The sequence below is a fragment of the Emiliania huxleyi genome (genome assembly GCF_000372725.1).
Source record: "Emiliania huxleyi CCMP1516 unplaced genomic scaffold EMIHUscaffold_32, whole genome shotgun sequence".
NCBI lineage: Eukaryota > Haptophyta > Isochrysidales > Noelaerhabdaceae > Emiliania > Emiliania huxleyi.
The window spans coordinates 874,749-886,868 of record NW_005199601.1 but is presented as its reverse complement, the minus strand read 5'-3'; the positions used below and the strand labels follow the sequence as shown (position 1 = coordinate 886,868).

Below are 12,120 nucleotides of genomic sequence, written 5' to 3'. Positions count from 1 at the left end.
TCGCGGCAGCGGCCGCCGCCTCTGCCGCCGCGCGGAGTCCCGCCTGGTTCTGGTCGTGCAGCGAGCGGAGCTGCGCGTGCACGGCGTGCAGCAGCTCGCGCACCTGCGACTGGACTTCGGCCACCTGCGATCGGAGCTCCTCCGCCACTGCAACCGGCAGCGCCACGCCCGCTGACGACCGCACCGCGCCCGACCGCGGCGGTGGCGACGCCCATCGCTTGGGAGGGCCTCGGCCAGCCTCGAGCAGAGCGCGGCGGAGCTCCTCATAGTCGATGGCGCCAGAGCCGTCGGGATCGAGGGCGTAGAAGAGCTCGTTGAGCTCGTGCGGCGACACCTGCAGGCCCAGCCCCATCAGCTTGCTCCGCAGCTCACCACGTGAGACGAGCCCATCCTCGTTCCGGTCAAGAGCACGGAATAGGTCGAGCACCCTTGCGTGGTTGGCGGCGAGCGTGGCCGCCAGCGCGGCCGGGAGAGAGGGCGGCTCCGCCTCGCGGAGCGTCCTGCGCTGACGAGAAGTCACCATGAGCGGCATATGTGTGTTTGTGTGCTCGCGCCGGGCGCGGGGCGTTGGAGAGACTGAAAAAGAGAATTTAACCCCGGGCTGTCGGAGGAGGCGAGAGATGAGCTAACGCGGCCTCTGAGAGTGGAGTCGGGACGTACGGGCTCACCGGGGGAAGGCCAGTCGCAGTGGCAACCGGACCACCGCGACCCTCGACAGGGAGGGCCACGCCTCCCCGAAGAGGAGCCGGCGGAGGGGGGGGGCGAGCCAGGGACGATAGAGAGGCCGCGGGTGCGGGCGCGACTCGTCGACCAGGGAGAGCGGGCCCGACCTCCCGGGGAGGGGAGGCGACACGATCCAATGCCGCCGTCCTCGCCCGGGGAAACTTCAGCAGGGCAGTCGATGCTCTCGGAGGCGGCAGTACCAGTCGGAGGTGAGGCGGAGGCGAGACCTCGGCCAAAGAAGAGACATCAGAAAGGGCTACAGCGGCCGTCAGGCGACGCTCGGCAGGCGAATAAAAGAGCGAATCAGGGAGAACCGGAGCCCCGGGAAGGCGGGCGGTGGAACCCTGGGACGGGATGCTGAGTGAGGACCTGTGCACGTGCGTGGTGTACAGTGTCGTGTCTACTAGCTCCGAGTAGAGGGGGCGTTCTGAAGTTAAGGGGAAACCCGGTACACGGAACCAACCCTCGGAGACCCGTGTTTACTTTAAGGCCCTTTCCCTGCGAACGCGCACCCCCGGGGCTAGGGCTCTCTTGCCCGTAGCCCGATACCGATCATCCGGCCCGCTGGGTGCGCTTCTGAGCTCCCCGGCCCTGGATGTGAGGTTGATAACTGCACTCCAAGTGCTCCAACCCCCGTCGCACAACACTGGGCACGGGACTGGCGCGCACTGGCACTAACACAGGTACACCACGGGAGAATACCACGTGCGAGGCCCTCGTCTACGTCGGCGACGGCGGGAGGCACGCGGTCCTGGTGTACGAGTGCGCTCCGGCCTGCAGCAGCGCCGGTACCTGCGGCAGATTGGGGGCAGCGGCGGCGACGGCGGTGTGGCGTTCCGCGAGCCGATCAGCGTCGCCGTCGGGCGTGCTGGCGCGGGCGAGCGTGCTGCGGAGCCTTTGCTCCACGTGGCCGATTGGGACCGGGTCTACGTGCTGACGCTGCAGGGGGCGCCGCTGCAGGTGATCCCCGTGGCGGGGAGCAGCACGCGGCGCGTCAACGGCATCTGCCTCGACGCCGACGGAGAGCACCTCTGGCTGGTGTCGGCCGAGCGGCATTCGCTCTGCCGCTTCGGCGCCGCCGCGGTGCGCCGGTCAGCGGCGCCCAGGAGGTCGGACGACGTAGCCGACTCGCTCGGCGCCCTCGAGCTGCGTTGAGCTTGGTGGGAGGTGGTGTCTAGTGAGGGGACGTCAGTCTCTGTACGTAGCGTTGTGGGGCATGAGTTGCGTGCACTGAGTGACGTAACGTACCACCGCGGTGCGTCGCTGCTCAATGCGCGCGCGCACATCGATCATCGTGTGTGGCGCCGATTTGATTTTGAATTTGAAACATCTGCTTTGAATTCAAAAGAGTTTCCATGCTATTAGAGTAGGTAAGGTAAGATATAAAAGGTAAACGTCTCCACACAAGCTACTGTATTAGCAGACACGCAGAGGCTCACATGAGAACTGGGCTGGAGCTAAGAACGAGTCGTTGGGGTATGGCCAGAACACAGCTGGGAAGCTCTTCAACGGCTCTCGTAGCGTGTTGACCTCTGAGGCAGGACCGTGAACTTCCACACGTTCAACATCCGCACACTCCATGGCAGCCTTTAGCGGTCCATCGACATTCTGCAAATGCTCCAAGAAGCCTTCGGCAGAGTCGTAGCCCTCGCGACAGATGGCTTTCGATCCATACACGCAAAAGCCGTAGTACTTGACTTTCTCCTCCTGCCTCGTGAGGTGCTGGAAATCTTCGACACCAGCAAGGAACTTCGCATAGTCCTTGATCTTCCAGTACACAAGAACGCAAAGAGTTTCGTCAGACACCAGAGGGCCTTGGCCGGCCTGCCGCAGATACTTTGAGGGCACGAAGAAAGCACCATCGGCATAGGCCCAGTGTGAGGAAAGAAGATTCGTCAGCGACACCTCAAGCTGACCCACCTCGTCTTTTGGTCCATGCGCCTCCATGTTTGTGATTTTTGCTACAGACATGGCGTCGAACAACACCCCCTGAGCGCCTGAGCGCAAGTACTCCATGTAGCTCGCAAAGTTCGCGTGGCCTTCCTTGCTTACAGCCCGGTTGCCGTTGATGGAGAAGCCATAGTACTTCACACCAGGCGCCCTTTGAACAAGAGCCTTGAAGGCCTGACAGATCCGCATGAAGGAGTTGGTGTCGCTCACATCCCAATAGGTCATGATGCTCAGTGTTGTGTCTGGCAATGGGGACGCCGCGCAGCCCTGCTCCAGTACCGCCGCCGCCGGCCGCTGCCCCGGGATCTCCTGCAGGCAGTCCTCGACCAACGAGCCAAGCCGCTCGCTCGCAGACTTGGTCTCGGCGATCGCGCGCTTGAGCTTCGTTTGATCACGCGCAACGTTGCCGAGCGGGCGGCCGAGCAGCAGCTCCGCGAGGATGCAGCCGGCGGCCCACACGTCGTCCGGCGGCCCGTACCGCTTCCCGTCGGCCTTCTCGGGCGACATGTACGCGTCGGTGCCCACGGCCTTGGTCTTGGTGCGCGACCGCGAGGCGGAAGAGACGCACGCGAGCCCAAAGTCGATGATCTTGGCGCGGCCCGTCGCGTCGAGCATCACGTTGGCCGGCTTGAGGTCGCGGTGCTGCAGGTTGAGCGAGTGCATGTATGCGAGCCCGGACGCGACCTGCTGCATCAGTGTCGCTACCTCGGGCGGATGCAGCGGCGGCGCGGCGGCGATCTTCTCGGCGAGGGAGCCGCCGGTGAGAAGCTCCGTGACGATGACAAAGAGGCGGCCGTCTTCGGAGTCGTGCCAAAAGGCGTCGTAGAAGCGCAGTGTGTTCTCGTGCTCGATCATCGAGAGTAGGCGCGCCTCCTTCTCCAAGCCAGCACCGTCCAGCTCCTCCGACTCGATCATCTTGACCGCGTACCGCCTCGCATCGATTCCAGCTACCTTGCGCATCCGGTACGTCGTACCAAAGGACCCCCTCCCGAGCCGCGCGGCGAGCTTGTCCCTCTGGCCGGGAGGCGCGTCCGGCTTGCGGTCGTACGCGTAGAGCGACATCCGCGAGCTGCGGTCCGGCTCCGCGTTGCCAATGCCCGTTGCGGTGAGGTTCGCCATCATCGCGATTATCTTATCGAGCTTGAGTCCCTGCTGCGCAAAGCCCTCGCGCATCTCACGCGTCAACTCCTCCTGGAACTCGGCGTCCGACACGCCCGAGGCGACGGCGATGCCACGCACAACCTCGGAGTCCTCCTCGAGCGCCTTCTCGTCGACAGCCTCGCCCACCGCCTTCCGCTCGGCCACCTGCCGCACCACCTCCGCCTCGACAGCGTACTCGCGCGCCTGCAGCCGGTCGATGATGTCCGCGTCGCGGGCGAGGTTGTAGAACAGGAGCAGCAGACCGAGTTGGCCCGTGATCTCGGAGTCGAGCTGCGAGAAGGCGTTGCGCCACTTCACTTGGAGCGCGTGCCGCAGCCAGCCCTTCTTTCCAAAGGCAGCGACCGCCGTGCGCACGTCATCGAGCAGCCGCTGCAACTCGCGCATCCGGCCCTCGACGCTCGCGCGGCTCTTCACGTCCATGCGTTCCACGTTTTCAGCCATGCGCTGCAGCAGCTCCAGGACGTCGATCGTGCGCTGGGCAGCCGATAGCACATCGCTGATCACAGTTCGCGACGCTTGCACGACTTGAAGGACGCTGCGAGCCGCGCTGCACACCGCCGGAATGAGAGGCAGCCCGGCGCCCTCGCCGATCTTGAGCACGGTGTCGACGAGCTTCAGTCCCGTCTCCACCTTGTCGAGCGCCCGCTCCGCCGACGTGAGTCGTGCCACACCAGACTCCATTCAGCGAGCGGCTTGACTGTAGGGATCTAGAGCAATCTCCGCAAAAGGAAGCAAGACGCGCTTGAGCGGAGAGCCGCGCTTGGATGCGAGACGCGGTTGAGCGTGTCGGGATGGTCGACGTGGCCATTTGATTCCGCGAGAGACAAGCGGGGCTAACTGGAGTGCGCGCGTCGGGGCTGGTGAAAATCTTTTTGCTTTTAGCATGCGAGTTGTGTCAGGCTGAGTTGTGTTGGTCGTAATCGCGGGACTTCATCGCGGCTCGTGGCACTGCAGCCGCGACGCGCGAGCCGCCGTCGAGCTCGTAGGCGCCATTGATCGGCCGGGGCACGCGAAGGCACTCGTGGTCGATGCAGTGGAGACGCGCACTTGGCACGCGCTCGTCGCGTGCGCGCACGCGGCTTATGATTACCCGTTCACCTGCCTCAAGGGCACGAGGCACGCCAAGGAGCTGGTGAGCGGCCTGCTGGCGATCCCGGGCCTCTCACCTTTGTTTGTTTCGCCCCTTTCACCGGCGGTCGATCCTCTGCGAAGCCTTCGCGAACATGGCGCGTCAGATCGCCACGGCGCTGGAGGTCGTCGTGGACGCGCAGCTGGTGGCGGGCTACGTGCGCGAGCTGGGCGCCATCAAGGCCGAGGTGTCGCGCGTGAGCCGCTCCCGCGCCAAATTCGCCGCCCCCGAGAAAAATAGGAGACCAACCTTGCGTTGGTCGCAATCGCAGGTTCATCGCGGCTCCTCGCTGCTTGAGCACTTCGCTCCTCTCAGTCCGCTTCCCCGCCCCGCCCCGCGACTCGCCCGACGAAGCTCTCGTAGTGGTCTCTGCCCCACGACTATCAGCTCTCGCCCACGATGCCGCGCATACCTCTCACTGGAGCATGCTTGCCGGAACCGACGCTTCGCCTCACAGGTGCAAAAGGACTGGTTTCCCGACGGCCCGAGGGTGTGCGCTAATTGCATCGAGGCGGGGCTGGGCGGGCTCACTGACGAATACTTACTCGCATAAGCTGTCCCTAATGGGCGCCGAGGAGTCGAAACCCGCGGCGCCGCCATTCCCACCACTAACCCCGCCCTCGCCGCCGCGATTGGCTCCCTGCGTCCACGACGACAGCAAGTGCGTCGAGCCGACAGCCGATTGGCTACACCGCCAGCCGACGTGCTGGGCGGACCCGACCTTCGAGGCGCAGACCTGCAGCGACGGCTACACCGCCAGCCCTCACTTTGAGGAGCCTCGGAACGAAGGTCGCTACACGTGCTACCCGCCTCACTGCCGCTGCGACGCGTCCAAGTGCTCGAGCGACTTCGGCGACTGCCTCGCGGACGGCAGGCCAGAAGATTGGGGGGGAAAGACGTGCAGCGATGGCTACTTGCCGATCGCGATTCGCTACATTCCGTGGGGCCAAGGCACGGGGAACTACTTGCCGATCCCCGACTCAAGGTACACCTGCTGCCTCAACCCCTCGTTGCCCTGGCCGCCGTCGCCGCCGCCTCCACCACCTCTGCTCCCCGCATCAACCTGCAATGAGGCTTGGTGGCCAAAAGACCTCGTTTGTGGCGAGTGCAAGGTACTCGTCGACCAGTTCGACTCCAAGTATGGCTCTTGCAGCGCCTACTGCCTGTCGATCGGGCGCGTGTGCACTGGCGCGTGGGAGGGGAGAGGCGATACTTGCACCGTCGAGTACGAAATGACCTGCGACCAGAACCTTGACTCTAGCGACGCGATCTGCGAATGCGCAAATTCGCTGCCCAGCCCGCCTCCGCCGACCCCGCCGCCACCCTCGCCGCCGCCGCAGTCGCCGCCGCCACCCTCGCCACCACCGCCCTCCCCGCCGCCACCCTCACCGCCACCCCCCTCGCCGCCGCCACCCTCACCGCCACTCCCCAGCCCGCCTCCGCCGACCCCGCCGCCACCCTCGCCTCCGCCGCAGTCGCCGCCGCCACCCTCGCCACCACCGCCCTCGCCGCCGCCACCCTCACCGCCACCCCCCTCGCCGCCGCCACCCTCACCACCACCCCCCTCACCGCCGCCACCCTCACCGCCACTCCCCAGCCCGCCTCCGCCGACCCCGCCGCCACCCTCGCCGCCGCCGCAGTCGCCGCCACCACCCTCGCCACCACCGCCCTCGCCGCCGCCACCCTCACCGCCACCCCCCTTGCCGCCGCCACCCTCGCCGCCATCCCCCTCGCCGCCACCACCCTCACCGCCGCCGCCCAGACCGCCTCCGCCGAGCCCGCCGCCACCCTCGCCGCCGCCGCAGTCGCCGCCGCCTCCCTCGCCACCACCGCCCTTGCCGCCGACACCCTCACCGCCACCCCCCTCGCCGCCGCCACCCTCACCCTCAGCATCGCCTACCGCAACGGTAATCACCTCCTTCTCGCTCGCCGGCGCGGTCGAAGACTTTGGCCCGGACGAGCAGGCGGCGATAAGGACCGTGCTTGCTGCGGGCGCCGATGTGCCAACGTCGGCGGTCTCCCTCACGCTCTCGCCTGGCTCCGTGATCGTCACGGCAACGATCAGCTTTGAGGTCGAGGCCGCTGCAAACGAGGCGGTGAGCGCGCTCTCGGGGGCAGACGGCATCCTCGAGAATACGGCGAACTTAGAGGGGGCTCTCGTCGCTCAGTTTGTCGCGGATGGCATTTCCACCGCCGGTCTCATGGTAGATGCGATTGTGCAAGCCCCCGGGGTTGAACTTCCCGGAGACGACGACAGCAGCGGCAGCTGCGGCGTCGGATGCGTCATCGGCATCACTGTCGGCATCGCCTTTAGCGTCATGGCTCTCATCGCCCTGAGCGCGCTCCTTTTCTTATTCCTGACGGGCGCCGCCTGCTTAAAGAAGGCAGATCAGGGCTACGCAACCGAAATGCCAGGGGTCGTCGACGTCGGGAGCCGCCAGATCGCGATCCTTCCGGCCAAGTTATCGGTCTGCTCGGCGGGCGAGGGCGAGGAGGAGGAGGAGGAGGTGGTGGTGGGGTCGTCGTCGGGCGCGCATGCGGCCGCGCTTGAGGCGCTTCAGCAGGCGCGTGGCGGGCACATTGGCGTCGAGCGGACCTACGCCGGACACCGGGGCGGCAGCATGCAGATCTTTGTGCGCACGCTCACGGGGGGAACAAACATGACGCTGGACGTGGAGATGAGCGATAGCGTCGCCGCTGTCAAGCACAAGGTGCGTGACAAGGAGGGCACCCCACCCGAGCAGCAGCGCCTGATCTTCGCGGGCAAGCAGCTAGACGACGACCGCACGGTGGCGGACTGCGGCATCCAGAAGGAGGACACGCTGAACCTTGTAGTGAAGCAGAGAGAGAGCGTCAACATTGGCGTCGAGCGGACCTACGCCGGACACCGGGGCGGCAGCATGCAGATCTTTGTGCGCACGCTCACGGGGGGAACAAACATGACGCTGGACGTGGAGATGAGCGATAGCGTCGCCGCTGTCAAGCACAAGGTGCGTGACAAGGAGGGCACCCCACCCGAGCAGCAGCGCCTGATCTTCGCGGGCAAGCAGCTAGAGGACGACCGCACGGTGGCGGACTGCGGCATCCAGAAGGAGGACACGCTGAACCTTGTAGTGAAGCAGAGAGAGAGCGTCAACATTGGCGTCGAGCGGACCTACGCCGGACACCGGGGCGGCAGCATGCAGATCTTTGTGCGCACGCTCACGGGGGGAACAAACATGACGCTGGACGTGGAGATGAGCGATAGCGTCGCCGCTGTCAAGCACAAGGTGCGTGACAAGGAGGGCACCCCACCCGAGCAGCAGCGCCTGATCTTCGCGGGCAAGCAGCTAGACGACGACCGCACGGTGGCGGACTGCGGCATCCAGAAGGAGGACACGCTGAACCTTGTAGTGAAGCAGAGAGAGAGCGTCAACATTGACGTGAGCGCGTCAGTGTGAAGTTTAAGCCGTATGCCGGATTGAACTATTGTCGTAGTGCCGGCGTGCTGCCACCTCATGTCCTTCTTGAGTCAATATTCTTTCGGTGGGTTCATACTAGTAACGTAACACGAGACGAGCGGCGCTCAGTACAACACCCGTTCTGGTCGCCCGCTTCCGCTGCTGGCTTCTCGGGCGGTGCCTTGCGCACTCAAGTCACTCTTCGTCCAAGTCGATGACCTCGGCAGAGCTCGGCGCTCGCCCGGCGGCTGCCCCGCCCGCCCCCGCCCTCCTCCCCGCCGCTGGCGCGGTGCCTTCCTCCCGCCCCGCCGGCTGATCCTCGTAAAACAAGAGGGGGCCCGGGGGCCCAGGACCCCACTGGGAGTAGAAAATACGCCCAAGGGGGCCAAGGAGGCGGCGCTGGGAAGCAGCATCAGGTGAGAGCAGGAAGGATGGCGCTTAGGGTCGGCTTTGAACAAGGGTTTCCAGGGTTTTAGATCAGTACTGGTTCCGGCACACATCCCCACATCATATGAGGTCAGCGGCGCGCAGTGCCTCTCTCGCAGGCATTTTGGCTGTTTTCGAGCTTGTTTTTGTTTTCAGACTAGGGGGCCCGGCCCCCTCAGAGGCGGCGGGCGGGCGCCCACTCACCGAGAGATCAAAACGGGACGGCCCGACTAGCAGTGACGGGCGCGGACGAGCGAATGAGAGGTCGCTATCTGTGGGTGTTGTTAGAGACTAGGACTGCCTATCTCTCGCTGAAAGGTACCTCTCATTCGCTCGTCCGCACCCGTCACCGCTCACGGAGTGCTCCGCGTGCCGCACCGGTAACGGACAGTGGTAGTAACGTTGAGCTGGATCAAACTGAATAGGTGCTCCTGAAAGCCCTCTCTCTGGGCTCTGCAACACAGTAGCAGCTCACGACTAGCAGCTGTTGTGGCTGGGTATTTAGCCATTTTTAGGCTTCAACTGGTCCCAAAATAGTAGCAACACCTCATGAAAATCAGTCAAAAAAGCCCCAAAAAATCGGCGCCTGCGGCGGCCCTCCTGGGGCTGCGCCCCAGACCCCCTTGACTGGGGGGACCCCCCCCAAGAGCACCCCCGTCGCCCCCGGGGGCCCGTCGACTACCCAGGATCTGCGCCTCCGTTCGTCGCTCTCGTGCTTGATCGTCAGGCCGTGCTCTCACGTCCGCCGGAGCTACCTCGGCTATTGGCACCATTTTACAAGTTTGACCGCCGACATGTCGCCCGGTCCGGCTCAGTCAAGGCAATATGTCGCTCAGCGCTCGCTGGCTCCGTGGATGCTTGTGCTGCTGAGCAATCCAGGCGCACTTTGGCACTCGGCGGCAACGACTTGCGGCGTCCAGCATTCGATTTCGAACGGTTGTGTTGATTTGCTTGCTCCGCGGTATCCTAGCCGGCGCGCTCCGCGCAAGTGTCTAGCTAGCGCGCTCCGCGCGTGTGTCCAGCTAGCGCGCTCCGCGCGTGTGTCCGGGTAGCACCAGCGCGCTCCGCGCGCACGATAATCCAGTGCCTTCGCTTGAAGGCACTACGGCTTTAAAGCAGCTCGTATTTCTGCAGCGCTTGGGGGAGGGAGTGGGGTGGCTGCGGGTTGCTCACCCACGGCACCGGGCCGGTGCTTGCACTTTGAATGCCGTGGGGCTCCTGCCCGTGTCCGGGCGTGGAGATGCGAGGGTCGCCCCCCCTTTGCCCCACCTCACTTTGTGTTGTGGAGACGTTTGGGCCTTACCTTACCTTTTACCACTCTCTATCCCTACTCCTTCCAAGCTCGACGTCCATCAGCATGGCGAGCGTGAAGTCTTGGTAGCTGAGCCCACCCAGCACCGTCGTCTGGCACCGTACCACCACCAGCTCCTGCCAGCGCCGCCTCTCGCTCAGCCGCCGCTCGAGCGTCAGCACTGGGTAGTGGTTGTTGTTGAAGGCCACTGCTGCGAGCGTCGAGACGAGCCTGGAGCCCTGCACAAAGTCGGCGACCTCGATCTCGCGCATGATGGCCGTGCCATCGTCGACGAGCGCCCACGAGTCGCTCACGCTCGGCAGCAGCTTCGCGCACTGCTCCTGCGAGAGCGGCTTGCCGTTGTTCTCATACGGGTCGCACACGCTCGTCGGCCGGCGCGCGGTCGGGTCGCGCCTCCCTCTCGGAGGGCGGCGGCCCGCGGACGTGCACAGGAGCGCAGCGGCGTACGGCGCGGCGCGGCAACATGGCCTCGTCGGCCGGGCGAGCATTTCGGCTTGCAAAGAAACACGTCCGCGCCTCTACTCGAGGCTCTCGAGGTGGATATCGTTTGGCCGCGTTGGGTAGCGAGGATTGGTGTAACCCGAGCCACGGAGGCGTGTTTTCTGACAGCCGACCGTCAGTGCACGGAGTTGCCCCTTCTCCGACTGCCCCGGCTAGTTCCCGAGGTCGCGCGGGGCTGACCCCAACGACAAGACCAAGGCACGGGCAGAGGAGAGAGAGAAGAATATAGGGTGGATAAAGCGCCTGTTCACGGCATGGGGGGTGAGCCACGCTGAACGTAGAGCCGAACGGGAGGAAGCCGGGGAAGAAGACTCCGAGGAGGACGAAACACTAGTCGTGGACGTGGTAATCCCGTCGTCAGCTTGTAACGATGCACCCGAAGGGGACCCCAGCGCCAACACCGACCGTGGAGGTACATATGTTCGAAGAGAGAGTGGACCTGAGCAACGATATGACTTGGCGGCAAATGATCGCAGTGGGCGCGTCAGAAGAGTCGTCCTTGCGCGAGGAGAGCTCGATAAACTCGAGGGGCCAAAATATGCCGCGAGGAGGGCAGAGTTGCGCCGAAAGGCGGGAGAAGCCGCGAGAGCAAGGGATCGGCAGGCGGCGGCGGCGTCGCAGGATGAGGCAGACGAGAGCGACGCGACAGAGGAGGAAGCGACAGGAGGGAGAACGACGAGAAGTGGGACGACCGCGAGGTGGCATGAAGGTTGCAGCGAGAATCGGCGAGGGACTGCGAAGGGAGATAGAAAGAGGCAGACGACCAAGGGTTAGGGTGGGCGACGGCTAGCACCACACTCCTCTCCTTAAAATCCCTGTGTGGTGGCGGCGTGCCGTCCTCCCATCCCTCCCTTGGTGTGTCTGTTTTCTTTCTTTCTTTCTTTACTACAAATGCGGGGAGACCCGCGTGACGCAGGGGAGTCTAGGCGACGGTGGCGTCCTCCGACGCCGTGGCGAGCCGGAGCTCGGTCGCGATATCATCCGCCGCCGCGAGCTGCAGAAAGAAAGAAAACAAACATTTTGGGAGGACGGCACGCCGCCACCACACACGCCGAGCTGCAGCGAGACGCTTACAGGCCACGGTTTAAATTCTTTCTCAAAACTCCAAGCTCACCTCGAGCTCCCCATCGCCGTCAGGATCGATGCGCGCCAGCGTGAGGAGCAACGCCACTTGCGCACAGCCCCCCAGTGCGTGAACTCTATCCCTTTTCTGCGGCAACAGTTGGGCAAGAAGCTGAGGCGGGTGTGCTGCGGGTGGGTGCTTTGGGCGGTGGCCGCTCGCCTCGCTGCTTTTGCAGAGTGTCTCCCTCGCGTCCCGTGCGATCCCCGCAATGCCACGCAGCTTGGCCACCTTACTCTCGCTGGTTCTCTGCGAGGTGTCCATTCCGCGGGTTGGGTGGGGATAGAGATAACGACTGGGCCCGACGACGGACGGACGACGATGACATGGTTAGGATTTCACAGTTAAACACTTCAAA

General features: G+C 64.6%; 4 protein-coding genes across 4 annotated transcripts; 1 reads left to right on the top strand and 3 right to left on the bottom strand.

Moving 5' to 3' along the window:
• Positions 1-229: 229 nt before the first annotated feature.
• On the bottom strand, positions 230-433 carry EMIHUDRAFT_60184 (hypothetical protein; the record flags this gene model as incomplete). Its single annotated transcript, XM_005774155.1, has 1 exon — positions 230-433. A coding segment is annotated over one exon (204 nt), but the record flags the coding sequence as incomplete, so codon positions are not given.
• A 2,654-nt stretch (positions 434-3,087) lies between these two features.
• On the bottom strand, positions 3,088-3,678 carry EMIHUDRAFT_44814 (protein kinase; the record flags this gene model as incomplete). The annotated part of the gene is made up of 1 exon (XM_005774154.1): positions 3,088-3,678. A coding segment is annotated over one exon (591 nt), but the record flags the coding sequence as incomplete, so codon positions are not given.
• A 3,945-nt stretch (positions 3,679-7,623) lies between these two features.
• On the top strand, positions 7,624-8,403 carry EMIHUDRAFT_310453 (hypothetical protein; the record flags this gene model as incomplete). Its single annotated transcript, XM_005774153.1, has 1 exon — positions 7,624-8,403. One exon carries the CDS (start codon positions 7,624-7,626, stop codon positions 8,401-8,403), a length of 780 nt encoding a protein of 259 aa, XP_005774210.1.
• Positions 8,404-10,140: 1,737 nt separating this feature from the next.
• EMIHUDRAFT_207867 (hypothetical protein) lies at positions 10,141-11,770 on the bottom strand (the record flags this gene model as incomplete). The annotated part of the gene is made up of 2 exons (XM_005774152.1): positions 10,141-10,534; positions 11,757-11,770. The coding sequence occupies 2 exons, from the start codon at positions 11,768-11,770 to the stop codon at positions 10,141-10,143; spliced, it is 408 nt and encodes a 135-aa protein (XP_005774209.1).
• Positions 11,771-12,120: the final 350 nt, after the last annotated feature.